This window comes from Lepidochelys kempii, chromosome 7, assembly GCF_965140265.1.
Source record: "Lepidochelys kempii isolate rLepKem1 chromosome 7, rLepKem1.hap2, whole genome shotgun sequence".
NCBI classification, from domain to species: domain Eukaryota; kingdom Metazoa; phylum Chordata; order Testudines; family Cheloniidae; genus Lepidochelys; species Lepidochelys kempii.
The window spans coordinates 63,973,310-63,987,922 of record NC_133262.1 but is presented as its reverse complement, the minus strand read 5'-3'; the positions used below and the strand labels follow the sequence as shown (position 1 = coordinate 63,987,922).

The 14,613-nt window shown below is 37.4% G+C and overlaps 1 protein-coding gene across 10 annotated transcripts in view; it reads right to left on the bottom strand.

The window, feature by feature from the left end:
- Window positions 1-14,613, bottom strand: part of LRMDA (leucine rich melanocyte differentiation associated) — a 1,127,716-nt gene that overhangs the window by 572,462 nt on the left and 540,641 nt on the right. For all 10 annotated transcript variants that reach the window (XR_012159955.1, XR_012159957.1, XR_012159954.1 and 7 more), the window contains exon 5: window positions 8,248-8,374. Coding sequence is in view for 2 of the 10 variants with exons in the window: in XM_073353193.1 (XP_073209294.1) it covers window positions 8,248-8,374 (127 nt within the window). In the remaining 8 variants the exon portion in view is untranslated. The remainder of the gene's footprint in view (window positions 1-8,247; window positions 8,375-14,613) is intronic.

Genomic DNA, 14,613 nt, shown 5'->3' with positions numbered 1-14,613 from the left:
TCCAGAAGAGCATTCCTACATACAATTTGTTTTCTCCTACTGGGCACAGGGTCCAGGATTGTGCCTTAGGATCTCTACTGTGAGGAGGGAACAACAGATATGTTGGAATGCCAACTTCATTTACACATTTATTTTTTTTCCATTGAGTGTTGTTGGCTTGGGGAGTTAGGACTATTTTACTTCTTAGCCTATAATCATTACAGAAGTCAACAAACGAGTACTGGGTTAATATATTACATTACTTTCATTGGAGTTTTATTATCAGCCAAAGGTGCCAGTGTTATGATACTTACCCCTCTACTAACCATCCCTCAAATTTGTGTCTACACAAGATCAAATAACAAACTATTTTGATTATCTATAAATGCTACTTGTACAGTTCTTCAATTCTATTCCAACTGCATGCCCAAAGGTTTTTATTTTGCCATCACCATACTTTGCTTTCCTCTAATGAGTTGTGAAGGAAGAAAGGAGAATGAGCCCTTTGTCTTGCTTTTAATTGCAAATGGGCTTTACTAAAATGGGCATTTACTAGTACCTGAGCTAGCAGGTCGCTGTAGTGTTGAAAGTCTCTGGGACTATTAGTGGTTGTAGACTAATAGCAACTAGACTAGCCATACCAGAAGCATGCACCTATGTTCGGTACAACCAACACTGGTAACAGCAGTTAAAAGGACAGAGGACCCAGCAGGTGCACCAGCCTATTTCTCTTTCTTTGTTTTGTTTTAAGTATTCCTGATAATTCACTTAAATGGTACGGACAGAAATCAAGAAGAATCATGTACAGAGATCAAACTTCCAAGGTGTGCCAGTAATGGAGAGTCGAAAAAGGGCATAAATATACGTTTCTAGTGAGTAGGATTATCTTGAATTTTAATGTTCTTATGTCAGCAAAATAATTTCTGGTTAATTAGGAAAAAGTCCTTATATTTAACACACACTTCTTATCGGAGCATTAAAATACATTAATCTGAGTTAAAGCTACAAAAGCAAGGGAATTCCCAGTTAAGGGTGACAATGCCTCCTTAACTCAGCCCTGCTATGCCTCAGTATTGTCGTAGGTAAGGTAAGTAAGTTGATTCACTATTTGGAGACCATTACAGCATGATGTTTTCTGTACAGTGTTCCTAAATGCTCTAACTCATACCTTTAACATTACTGCAAAACATTTTCTGTGGCTAGATTTAATTTGTATTTTTAATTGTGTTTTTGTTTTAACAGTGAAATATTTTAAAATGACAAATTTAAAATAGACAAATTTAAAATAGACACCAAGTTGGTCTTGGTCCAGGCAAGCATCACTATTACTCGGTGTAGATCTTTGACATAAAAGACAATAAGGACTCCTTGCAAACCACTGTAGTTTGCCACGTGAGAAGTATTTGGGGATTTTTTTTTTTACAATCAAAGAGTTAAGTACTCTTTATACCCTATATTGCTAAACATGGACTATTGACCGAACACTGTGTTATGGTCTCTTGTTTAAGTATATATTTAGGGACTTCTGAAACTGTATATGATGGATGCTTCAGCATGTCTGATTGTAACGTGACTTACTGCAATGTCTTCTTTGAAGCCATTATTATTTACTGCATCACAGTCTAGTTGGGAGTCTTAAATCTGTGGCTGCTTACCATTTTAAGACATGGAATTCTGACACAATGGACCAGAAGAAACTTTTACAGTCTATTGTGTCAAGGATCACTTAGAGAGAGTTCTTAACTAGCTGGCACTTCACTGACACAACAGATCTTAACTCCTTTTGTCATAACCATACAGCTAAGGGTAGCCTAGAATTTCTCCTTACCTGTAAGGGGGTAAGAAGCTCAAATAACCTGGTTGGCACCTGACCAAAAGGACCAATGTGGAAAGAAGATACTTGCAAATCCAGGGGGGCGGGGCGGGGAAGGCTTGCTTTGTGCTTTTTTTTTTGGTGTGTTCTCTGGGGAAGCAGAGCAGCATCAGGTCAGAAAACTCCTCCTAAAACCATCCTAAAATGAGTCTCAATATTGCAGAAAGAGTAAGTAAATAAGGCAGGGTGTGTTACATTACCTTTTGTTTTCAACTTGTGAATTTTCCCTTTGCTAGAGGGAGGTTTATACCTGCTTTTTTTTCTCTGTAACTTTGAAACTAAAGCTAGAGGGGGTTCCTCTGTGATTTTGAATCTTTTGTTATTCTGTAAGTATTTACCATCCTGATTTTACAGAGGTGATTTTTTTACCTTTTCTTTAAATAAAATTCTTCTTTTAAGAACCTGATTGATTTTTCATTGTTCTTAAGATCCAAGGGTTTGGGTCTGTGTTCACCTGTACCAATTGGTAAGAATATTATTGTCAAGCCTTCCCCAGGAAAGGGGGTGTAGGGCTTCGGGGAATATTTTAAGGAAACAGGAACTCCAAGTGGTTCTTTTCCTGAATCTTTGTCTAACTCACTTGGTGGTGGCAGCAGTACCCATCCAAGGACAAGGAAGGATTTGTGCCTTGGGGAAATTTTTAACCTAAGCTGGTAGAAATAAACTTAGGGGGTCTTTCATGCGGGTCCCTACATCTGTATCCTAGAGTTCAGAGTGGGAAGGGAACCCTGACATGTTTCCCCATTGGTCCTTTTGGTCAGGTGCCAACTAGGTTATTTGAGCTTCTTAACCCCTTACAGGTAAGGAGGAATTCTAAGCTACCCTTAGCTGTATGGTTATGACATCTTTAGAGCCCTTAACTCTGTAGCTAGTGTAGATGCTATGTGCTAGGTCCATATGCAATGGATCCTAGGAAGGTTTGTTAAAATACAAATAATGAGCATGCATAAGGGGGAAAAAGGTTTCCAAATGGCCCCATTTTAATGTATCTTTTACTATTTTTATAAATGACCAACTTCTCTGATTCAAGAAAAAAAAGGCGCATGAGACAAATTAAAACAGATGCCACATATCCAAGCAAAGAATTGTGCCTCCATTCTTAGAAGCATTATTTATACAGCGATATCATCTATATCTATCTATATATATATCATACATGAAGGGACATTTGAGTGACTTTACTAGTAACCATTTGTTTATACCTATACAGCATATAGTATAATCACTCAAATGTCCCTTCATGTATGATTTGATTTTAATGGCTTTAGAGAAAGTAGATGATAAAACTATTAGGGTAGCAAAATAATATACCTTGTGGGTGGTAAGCAACATGAAAACACTGATAGTGATCAAAAACTAACAGGTACTGCAGTTTTTGCTTAGCTGAGCTGGTGTTAGCTGCATTTCTAAATATCTACTTTTCCTAACATAATAAAATAACATTCCACCTCCCTATAGAAGATGGGTATCAAAACAGCACAGTGTGAACACAAGTTAGATGACCTCATCCTATGAAATACAGCCATAACCTCAACCTGCCTTGTTGCTTAATTAGCTTCTTTTATGTATTTACAAAAAGCAATCTATGTCAGGTTTTGAGACTACAGTGTGAAGAGTAAAATATTTGAAAAATAATCACAAAATAAAAGCCATTTAAAAATAAATGAATTTCAATCTTTTGAACATAATGGGCCAGGTGCTCAGTTGGAGTAAACTGATATAGCTCCATGGATGTGAAGTCACTTCATTGGGGCTACGCTGATTCATACCAGCAGAGTATTTGGTCCAACACGCTTAAACCACAAGACTTACTCATGTGCGTCCTCTTCACATTATCCGTTACTATAAGCATAACTGAGAAAACTATAAAGTTAAAATGCAGTAAGGGAAACAAAGAAGTGTTGGTTTCACTGGCAATATGCTAGAATAGCCAAATGCATACATTGCGAAAAATAAACATAATACTACACACGGTATCCTAAAATATGGTGTATATAGATTTGTCATTAACTAAGATTTATATGTATATACAACACACACTCCGTGAGTGTGGGGGGTATGTCTACAGTATGTCTGTATATAAAACTGTAACCAATGTGATACAAACTGGATGAAGAATTAAATTACCAGGTAGGCTTTTTTCAAAACTAATATAACCAGTTTTCTGACGCTTCATCCATTCATTTTGTTTATTCATGCTCATAAGCAATGTACAAACAGGGGGAATCCTCAAATGCGCATTTTCAACTATGCCCATTTAACCCTGCCCTGTTTTGCATTTTTAAGTTCTTAAAGATGAAACACTTGGTAGCAAAATTCATAGTCAAGCTATAAAGAGGAGGAGGGTACAGCTTTAAATAATTATGTCAAAGAAATGACAACTGAGCTCTTTGCAGGAGCAGGGATGAATAATTACAAAGCTGGGACATAATTAAGCAATTTTGACTGTCGTATTCTTAAGCTGTCGTTCTGATGTGAAGTGCTGTCATGCCCAGCAACATACTTCACACTGGACAGGCATCTTCCACTTTGATCTACACTTATGCCACTGAAATGAGGTCACAGTCTGGTCATTAAATGAGGCTTCCTCATCTGGCTCAATGCCCCTTATCTAGCCAGGCTTACAAGATTTTTATTAAAATCAAGCATGATACAACATTCAATATTTTGACAGAGGAAAATAAAAACATCACAGAGTAATGAAGTTTAGCTCACTTTACAGGGAGAGATGGAACAGTGCATTGTAACGTTAAACTGTTTTCTAATGAATGACTGCATCTCTCTATCAGAGAGTCACATCACAAACAGATGCATTTTAAACAACAAAGGATGAAATGAAGCAAAGCACAAGAAAGTGCAGTGTCTTGTTAAAAAAATAAAAACCTGAGACATAAATGTAAGTATAGGAATTTATACAATATAAAATATTTATGACTTTGCGAAGACTTGTGATTGCCAGATACTTCTGCATTTGTGTAAATAAAAGCGGGTTGGATGAAAATGTCCTGACTTTATTCTCATTTCTGGTGTTGTTCTCAGTGGGTCATTCTGCTCTCCCACATATTTTATGGAAAGAATAAAATGACACATCGCAGCCTCTTCCAGTTTATCAATCTGCTTTGTTTTTTTTTTTTGTTTGTTTTTTGCTGAATACGTTTTTCTATTTCCTGCTTACCATAATGAAAGAAACCAAACTTCAAATTTGATTTTGTTATGAAAAATAAATCTAACAGGTTCAGTGTACTACAATACTCAGGAAAATATTTTCATATGGCATCTATTCAAACCCCACAACACATTCCAATTCCACTAATTATCACAAGCTACATATGAGTCAACAGCATAACACTGTTGCAAAAAAAGCAAACATCATTCTGGGATGTATTAGCAGAACGTTGTAAACAAGACACAAGTAGCAATGTTTCTGCTCTACTCCACGCTGATTAGGCCTTAACTGGAGTACTGTGTCTATTTCTGGGTGTTACATTTTTGGAAAGATGTGGACAAATTGGAGAAAGTCCAGAGAAGAGCAACAAAAATTATTAAAGGTCTAGAAAACATCATCTATGAGGGAAGACTAAAAAAACTGGGTTTGTTTAATGTGGAGAAGACAAGGCTCAGAGGGCACATGGTGCCAGTTTTCAAGTACATAAAAGGTCATTACAAGGAAGAGGGAAAAAAATTATTCTCCTTAACCCCTGAGGATAGGACAAAAAGCAATGGGCTTAAACCTCAACATGGTCTGTTTAGGTTGAACATTGGGAAGAACTTCCTAATTGTCAGGGTGGTTAAGCACTGGAATAAATTGCCTAGGGAGGTTGTAGAATCTCCGTCGTTGAAGATTTTTAAGAGCAGGTTAGACAAACACCCTGTCAGGGATGGTCTAGATAATACTTAGTCCTGCCATGAGTGCAGGGGACTGGACTAGATGACCTCTCAAGGTCCTTTCTAGTCCTATGATTCTACTTGCCCCCACCCATGTACAGTATAATTAATTCCCTTTATCCAAAATCCTAGTTATCCAAATGCAGTGTGCCTCCCTTATAGTCCTACGTCGTTAATAGTACTTCCATTTATCCGAATGCCCAGTTACCCAAAACTTTCAGATACCCCCAGGCCATTCAAATAAACAGGAGAGTACCATATATACTTGTATATAAACATAACGGTTGCCACTAAAAAGCATAATTTCTCAATAATTATCACACCGTGATTTCTGCGATACCACAGTTATTTCCCATTCTAGAGTACCATTTTTGTGGAAACACGTGGGAAAATGTTCCTTTTAATGGTTTTCACTGTATTTGTATATGTGTAGTGTATCTCTAAATATATATACACACACAGCATCTACAAACAGTTCCACCCAGGCAAAATATGCTTTCATATTATATGTCTGAACATCCATAGTAAAACACATTAACGCAGAGCAATTATTTGTTTTTATATGTATATTCAAACTCAATTACAGTTGCTTATTTTAAAAGTGGTTATTTGTATAGTGTATAACTTTGTATGATGAAGATAATTCTGTAGCACACTTACAGGTATTTATTCATGCCATCAGAAAGCATTTACAAAGGTATTTTATCATGCTTGATAACATCAGCGATTCTGTAACAAGAAAAGGAGTACTTGTGGCACCTTTGAGACTAACCAATTTATTTGAGCATAAGCTTTCGTGAGCTACAGCTCACTTCATCGGATCCACAGTATGCATCCGATGAAGTGAGCTGTAGCTCACGAAAGCTTATGCTCAAATAAATTGGTTAGTCTCTAAGGTGCCACAAGTCCTCCTTTTCTTTTTGCGAATACAGACTAACACGGCTGTTACTCTGAATTCTGTAACAACTTTTTTTTCAAAAAAAATTCAACAAGGCCACAACACCACTAAATTTGAACCCTGTGCGAAGAGAATTGTTGAAATAAATGTATTTTTTACCTTTAAGACTTAGAGGGCTACTAATTCAAAACTACGCAATTGTCTAAATTAGTAATACAAAGGATAGAGTTTGGATCCTGTCTATGAGAATCACCTTACCCTTAGCAATTGGTTTAACAGCAAACACAAACTTGCCACTTTCTCCTGCACTAGTCGAAACACAAATGATAGATTTATAAATGAAGAATGTAACTGTTAATAGCATTAGATTAAAACTTGACTAATAATGACCTATTAAATGTGAGCAGATAGAAAGAGAATAATTATAAAAAACAAGTGGCATAAGCACAACATAATTTACACATTTCAACTGCTGAATTTTGCAGGATTTAGTAAAGAATACTCTGTGAGGAACCATTTCAAAAAAGCTTAGAAATAAATTATTTCATCTATTACACACTGTATTATAAAAGCTGAAATAGCTAAAGATACTTAGTAAACAATATGTCAAACCTATGCCTGAATAAGAACCGTTAGCATTTTAGTAGTTATAAAATGAATCAATCTGAATTAATTTACTATCTACTGCAATTGTACTGGTGATAAGGAATTTATCTAGTAACACTTACGCCATCAAATATAGTGTAATTCCATTGCTGCTGCACTATTATTCAGCATTATTGGAAATCTGCAATAAACTATTGATGATGTATTTTTGAGAAAAAACAGCCTGCAGAAACCAACCAGATTAATAAACTTGAAAAGAATTTTAGATAGCTAATCATTTCAAGAGATATTTGTAATGCTACAAATACACTGAAATACTAAGGGTGCTGTTATCTTGTACTGATCAATGATGAAAGAAGGCAAACTGGAAAAAAATCACATCTGTATTCTGTTTGAGTCAAAGGCATGCTATTTTCCCAATTTTGAGGCAACTGGTGTGAGAAAGCTTGAGTCTGAATCATAGATTAGAGAAACTGTCTCTCCGTCAACACTCATTAATATGACACCACATTAAATTACATTGTATCAACCAAAGGTCAATAAACACCATAGGTGTGAGCTCTGAGATCAACATCTGTGTACAACATGCATGGCAGGGGACAAAGCGTCAGAAAAATTTCCTTCTTTTCTAACATATCACAGAGTTGTTATAGATCTTTAGAAAGATCTTTTGATCCTGGCAACATGTATGTGTTGATTAGTTATGATTAGTTATGATTCAAACCAGCATTTCAACTATGATGCAACAACTACAGTCCATTAATCAGATTTAACAGTAAAATTTTGAACTTGGAAAATACAGATTAAGGATTTTTTTGTCCCACACCTGACTCAATAAGCAGTACTGTGGCCTGCAAGATCTCTGTCCATTGCTTAGACATAGATTTAACCAACCTTTCAGAATACTTGTTTTAAAGATATATTACTGTTTAACGAAGGTATGCATAGTTACTTTTCTCTGATTTGTGGGATCAGTGTATGTTATAATCTCCATTTAGTCTCCTACCTTAGCATCCATGGGCTTTACCACTTTCATGAAAGCACCTCGTAACAAGGCTTCCTCACGCTCCCATTTGGTTACTTTCCGAGTATCCAGAAATTTCAGGTTGGTCAATTTGTGCAGAACAAAATACCTAAAAGAAATGACAAAACGTTTGAAAGTTAAAATCCACATTGACATACAAATCCATCTTCACAAATTATATGACTCAAAAAAATATACAATTGAAATGACCTTTCTTTCCCCAACCTTTCACCCACTCCCTCTGATCTAGCCTACTCTACTTTGTCTATGTCAGGAAACTGATATTTTCCCTTCGTGAATGCAATACTAAGTGGACCAGGGACACTCTGCTGTAGGTGCACACCCGAATGAACCATTATGTGATGTATGACATGCCCATGAATGGGCCAAATTGGAAAAGGCAGCTTTCTGAGAACATAAAAACAGAGACTAGATACAGAGATTTTGATAAGCACAGCTTCCAAAATTTTTTTTAATTTGTTAAGTATAATGTTATCCGATATCCTGCTGGACAATTTGGGCATGGAGTTATGTAAAAAAAAAAAAAAAAAAACCAACAAAATCTTCTCCACCTGCTGTGCAGTTCTGTAATGCTCAGGTCTTCAGTCACAAACTCACCTTCAAACTTTTATTGACTTTTGCTACAAATACAACAATCATCATTGTTAGCAACATCAGGTAAATTGTATATTAGGCTTTTGATCCAGCTTTCCATCACATACCCTAGAAAGTCACCTGCATTAAAGATAATATTCCAAGGTACACAGTGATGTATGCTGTGCATCAAAGGGCATTTAAGAGTCTTATTAAAAACAAGTCTTTATCTAGAGATGGTACTGAGCAATATAATTTGGATCTGGCTTCAAGATTGGAATTTTGACCCTGCCACAGTTTGGAGGTATAGTTCCAGTTTTGTCTCGTTACTGATATGGGCCCCATGCATCTAAACCTGGCTCAGGTTTAGATTCTAAAGTGCGCACACACGCACACTCACAAATTTTGGACAGGCGTTCAGATTCAAAGTTCTTGTTTAGTCCCACTGCTAGTTCTCTGTAACTGCATGTTTTGATCAGATAACAAAAGCTTCATTGGCTTGAAAAATACTGACGGCTCCTTACATATAGAAGTAGAAAGCATGGCATGAATCAAAAGCAAAACCAAACACACAACCATGGAAGGTGATAATATCTAACTACTTCAAGTACCTCCTATTTACATTCAGTCAACCAGATGTGAAACAGACTCTGCAAAGGGAGGAAGTGCCAGACTCTTTCCTGGCAGGGGGTGGAAAGGTGATTGATAATATTCCCCATGCCTAGCTGCTTCCCATAAACACTAAATCAGTCAGTCAGTCAGTCAAACTGGTAATCATACTGACTCCCTCTGGCATTTGAAAGAACTCACACACATCCAGAAGTCCCAGAAAACCTTGCACAATGCAGATGGCTATATTTTAAAGAGAAAAATAGTGTTATTATTTTAAAGATCAGAGTTACCTTCAAGTATTTCTCAGTCCTGGAATCACCTTCACTGTAGGTTTCAAAAGGAGGCTGCATAGTCATCTTAGATGGCTTAAACAGAACAAATCCTGCATCTTGTTAGGCTAGATGGCCCTTGCAGTCCCTTCTAACCCTATGGTTCTATGATTAACTCAAAGAGATTCCAAATTTGTCCCAAGTTGTGAGACTAACAGAGTTCATGCACATCACATGAATGTTTTTATTATTTAACCTTTCTACATCCAGACAAAAAAAATTCGACACAGCAGCCTTTCAGCTATATACACCTTTCCTCTGAGGCAATGGCCTTGTAAATTTTTAACAAGCAAATTGAATATGTTCACTGACACACATTAAAATGGTCTACAATTTTAATATGAATCATCAGCCTATGCACTTCAGTGAAATAATAATAATAAAGTAAGCAAGTCAGTTTGCTACGTAGATCATGTCCCAAGACAGACCATTTGTTCGGTTTAGCTAGATATTAGAGATACTGCCATACTCCCAGACACCTCCCATCTTTCCTGGGTGCCCTTCCAGTCCTTTCTGACATTCTGCTGCCCCGTATCTTTCCCTGGAAGAGAATATATCCATCTTGTGTTACTGGCAGAAAAGCTCGGATGACAACAGATTCTTTCAAATGAAGACATGTACAGAAGGAAATAATATGTCAAGAGCGAAGCTCCAAATGAGCAAAGACACCCACTAAGTGTAGGGTGAGAAAAGATGAATATTCAGGTGAAGAAAACATCAGTATTAGAAAATCAGCAAATGTTTAATGATGGAATGAAAGATGCCATCAAAAAGCAGGCAGCAACAAAACTGACAACAGATGAAGACAGCCCTGTCATTTTTGCTGACTTTGGAGCACAGCCCTAAACGTCAGTCTCTCTATCATTTTAAGAGAACTTAAACTTATAACAGAATTGTTTCTACAAGAGATTTTTCTCCTTTTCTCACCCCCGTTTTTTTTAAAAATATTCCACAATTAGGGCCTTAGCTAAGAAAGGCCCCATAAAATAAATAGCCAATTGTGTCACAGGACAGAAGTATTTTCTGGATTCCTAGTGGGGCAGAGGTTCTGCAGGGGATGATAAAACACAAAGGCAATCTGTAACAGACTTTAAAAAGCTATCTATCATTAGGAGTAAAGTATCCCAATAATGATGTAGTTTAAAAAGAGCCAAAATTAAATTACAACTGAATGTTATAGTTATAATTAAACAGGTTTTTAATAAAACACTTGTTTAAGGACAGCATACGACTTCAAGGTATATTTTAGTTAGTAATATATTTCATTTGTGATGCAACTTCAGCCTAACCAATTTGCCATAAAAATACTATAAAAGATTACTAAAGCCAAGGAATGAACACTACAATATCAATTCAACCCTTGTAAATATTATCCAGGGTTATTTGTTGCACAAAATCTCCTTGCTGTGATGTATGACTTAGTTACTAAGGTTATCACAGCAGTATCCTAAAGTTGCATAGTACATAAAACATTTCAGTTAACAATGCATGGAGGTTAACTCCCACAGATAACCTACTATCAGAAGGTTAGCTCAGATGACATGCCTCTGTCAGCTTCCAGGAGCTATTGATGGTTCAATCAGTTTGTTTTGAAGGTAAAGTACAACAAAAGGGCACTAAACTTATTCAAACTGTCAACAGGGACTATCTGGAATGTTGCTTGCAGGTAAGTAATTTTGGGTGTTTTAAGACTATTATCAAACACCGATGGCTGCAGAAAAAGACAGCTACTAATAACACAGAGTGCAGCTATCATAAAATACTTTATGGCAGGCACTGGGATCTATAAATTGCATGACACATTGCAACTGCTTTAGACTTATACCATTGCCAGTTAAAAGAACACCACTGAATGAAAAAAATCCATCTGAATTTTACAATCCAAGTTTGGAATGTTTTGTTTTAGTTTAGGGGTCAGTTGGGGTTTTTTATGATCATTTTGAATCTTAGTACTGCTGCAGGTGCCCTGAGACTGCTGTTGTGGGGATCACCATCTTTGCAGTACTGTGAAAAAAAGGTTATTATCTGTAGTGATGAGGAAAGTGGTGCGCTCTGGAAAGGGATGCTAGGAAGGTATGTAAAGACCCAAAGGAAACCGGCTATGCAAGGAAACCAAAATCATCTTTTGTCCAAAACTTTTTTCGCCCCCAAGTGTGTTAGGAAAGTAAACTAACAAAGGGGACCAACACAAAACAGAAGTCAAGATCACTTGTAGCTGTAGGTGGAGAAAAAAAACCCAGCACAGAATATTGTATTCCATTTTATCTCAGCTTTAAATAAGTGGAAATGACAATATTGGCTAAGGATTCATTTACCAATTTCATAAGTGTTCCATGTGATTAGGATTGTTTTAACATTTTTTACACAGACCTGTCAAAACATTAAGGGGACATTTTCAAAGGGATGCACAGGTTGGTGATTCAGTTATACAACTCCACCACCAATGTTAATGAAAGTTGGGGAGGAAATTCTCCATATAATACTGGAGAGAGGTGTTGAAGTCAGAGTACTGGAACCAGACTTAGGAAGCTGTGAGTTATAATACTAAATCAACACACACACTTGCAGTTTTATATGCATAATATACAAACAGTGAACAAATAATAATAGTGTCTCCAACACTGACTTACTCCACAGCCTTAGACAAGTCACAGACAGGGGTGCTAGAACAATTTGTATAGTGGGGGTGCTGAGAGCCATTGACCCAAACTATAAACCCTATATATGATGGAAACCACTTCAAGTCACAGGGTGCAGCAGCACCCCTAGTTCCAGCCCCTATGGTCACAGATTTTCCATGTCAGCTTCCTTATTTGTAAAATGGGGGTAACAACATTTAGCTACCTTGAAGGGATATTGTGGGTATTAATTAATGTTTATAAAGTGATTTGCAAATCGAAAGCTCTATGTAACTTATTTTTAAAATGTACTCCTCAAGGTACATCTACACTTCCAGAGGTAGGCAGAGTGCAGACATTGAACTCCCAGCTGGCATGGGTATGAACAGCAGCGTAGACCATGAGGCACAGCTTAGACGAGTAGAACGAAGTGCCCTGGACATCTGAACCCCTGAACCCCAATATCCTATACAGCTCTCTACATGCCCAAGCAGTGCCTCCCACATCTAGACTATTTTTAGCAGTGCAGTGTCCCACTGCCAGAGTCTTTCCCCACCACACTGAAAGGCTCCAGTGAGGGGAGGTAGTGGGGAAAGGTTCTGGAAACAAGGGAAAGGCTCTGACAGGAGGGAGCTACCAGAGCTTTTCCCTGCTGCCTGAACCTTTCACTGCCGTGTATAGCTACCCACTGCAGCGACAAGCCTGGACCTAGCCTGCCTTTCACAGCAGCATGTAGCTCTGTGTGTAGCACCAGTACTCTACCCGCTGTAGACAGAGCCTGTGTTTTGGAGCCTCGGGACAGACAAGAAAACCATTCACAAAGTCCTTGGAGAGGATCTGACATTTCAATAAATAAGAGTCCAGCCTCAAATGGAAAAGGAGGACTTGTGGCACCTTAGAGACTAACCAATTTATTTGAGCATAAGCTTTCGTGAGCTACAGCTCAGTCTCTAAGGTGCCACAAGTACTCCTTTTCTTTTTGCGAATACAGACTAACACGGCTGCTACTCTGAAACCAGCCTCAAATGGAACTGGGCAAAAAACACCAGGCGGGAGGGTAAGGAAAGCTGTTTTAAACATGTATGTGAAATACCTGGGTCCTGATCCAAAACTCATTGAAGCAAAGCAGGTCCTTATGTGCTGCATTAAATAATTATAATGTGTTAATTTACACTTTATATTACTTGGAGGTATATTTCATTAACCATTTAGGTTTAAGGGGTCAGAAATCACTGCCAGGCATTAACATATTATTCATTAGTACTACTGGGAATTCTAGGAAATCTCTGTTCTAGAGTCAAGGAGTCCATAACAAGAAAAGTCATACAATGTCATAGCATCTGCACTCTCATGTGCATGCGGATTCATAGATTACCTCCCATCGTAAAGCAGGCACAAGTTGCAGAATATGCTGGGCTTTATGGCACCAGAGAACATAATCACTCTTGAACCAGACTAAAAAGAAAGCTACAGGGTGCCAATGAAGTTGCCCATTGGAAATGGATCTTTGACTCTTCTTACCCTATAGGAGAAGTGGATATATAGAAGTTCACATAATAGAAGAAAAAACTGTTACACTGAGCATGTAATGAAGGAACAAAGGTTAAACTATACAAAGACCATTAATTTTCTCCTTTTCTCTTACTTTTAAAAAAATACATATTATGCTGTAAACAAATTCATGGCACAAAATTCATTTTGGGTTGAAGGATAGAGAGTAGTACATCCAGAAAAGTCTAGCATTCCTAGTACCATATGTGCAACAAAATAGATGGGCAAAGTTTTGGATTAAGAACATTTTAAAATCTTCATTTTTATTGGAACCTTTCAACTATTGTATTACTATATTTTTCCCTCAAACCCTAGTAGCCTGAAGGCTCATGAATGTCCATAACCTCACTTGCAGGATTAGAGGGCCTGAGCCTGTTCTCATTTACACTGGTACAAACCACTGAAGTGAAGTATATTACACCAGTGTAAAACTGGTGAGAGATCAGAACAAACCCAGAGGGAATGAATGGTTGACTTTAAGGCATTGGGCTAGATTGTCTACTGAGATTTGGCTCCTTGGCTTCTATTGTGACTCTCACATTGGAGTTGTGGGGCTTATTTAATGTTTGGCAAGCGCTGTTTGCTGTAATTCTCTCTCTCTCTTTCTAGACACTGTTGAAATAAAAAAGCCTTGGGTGAAAGGC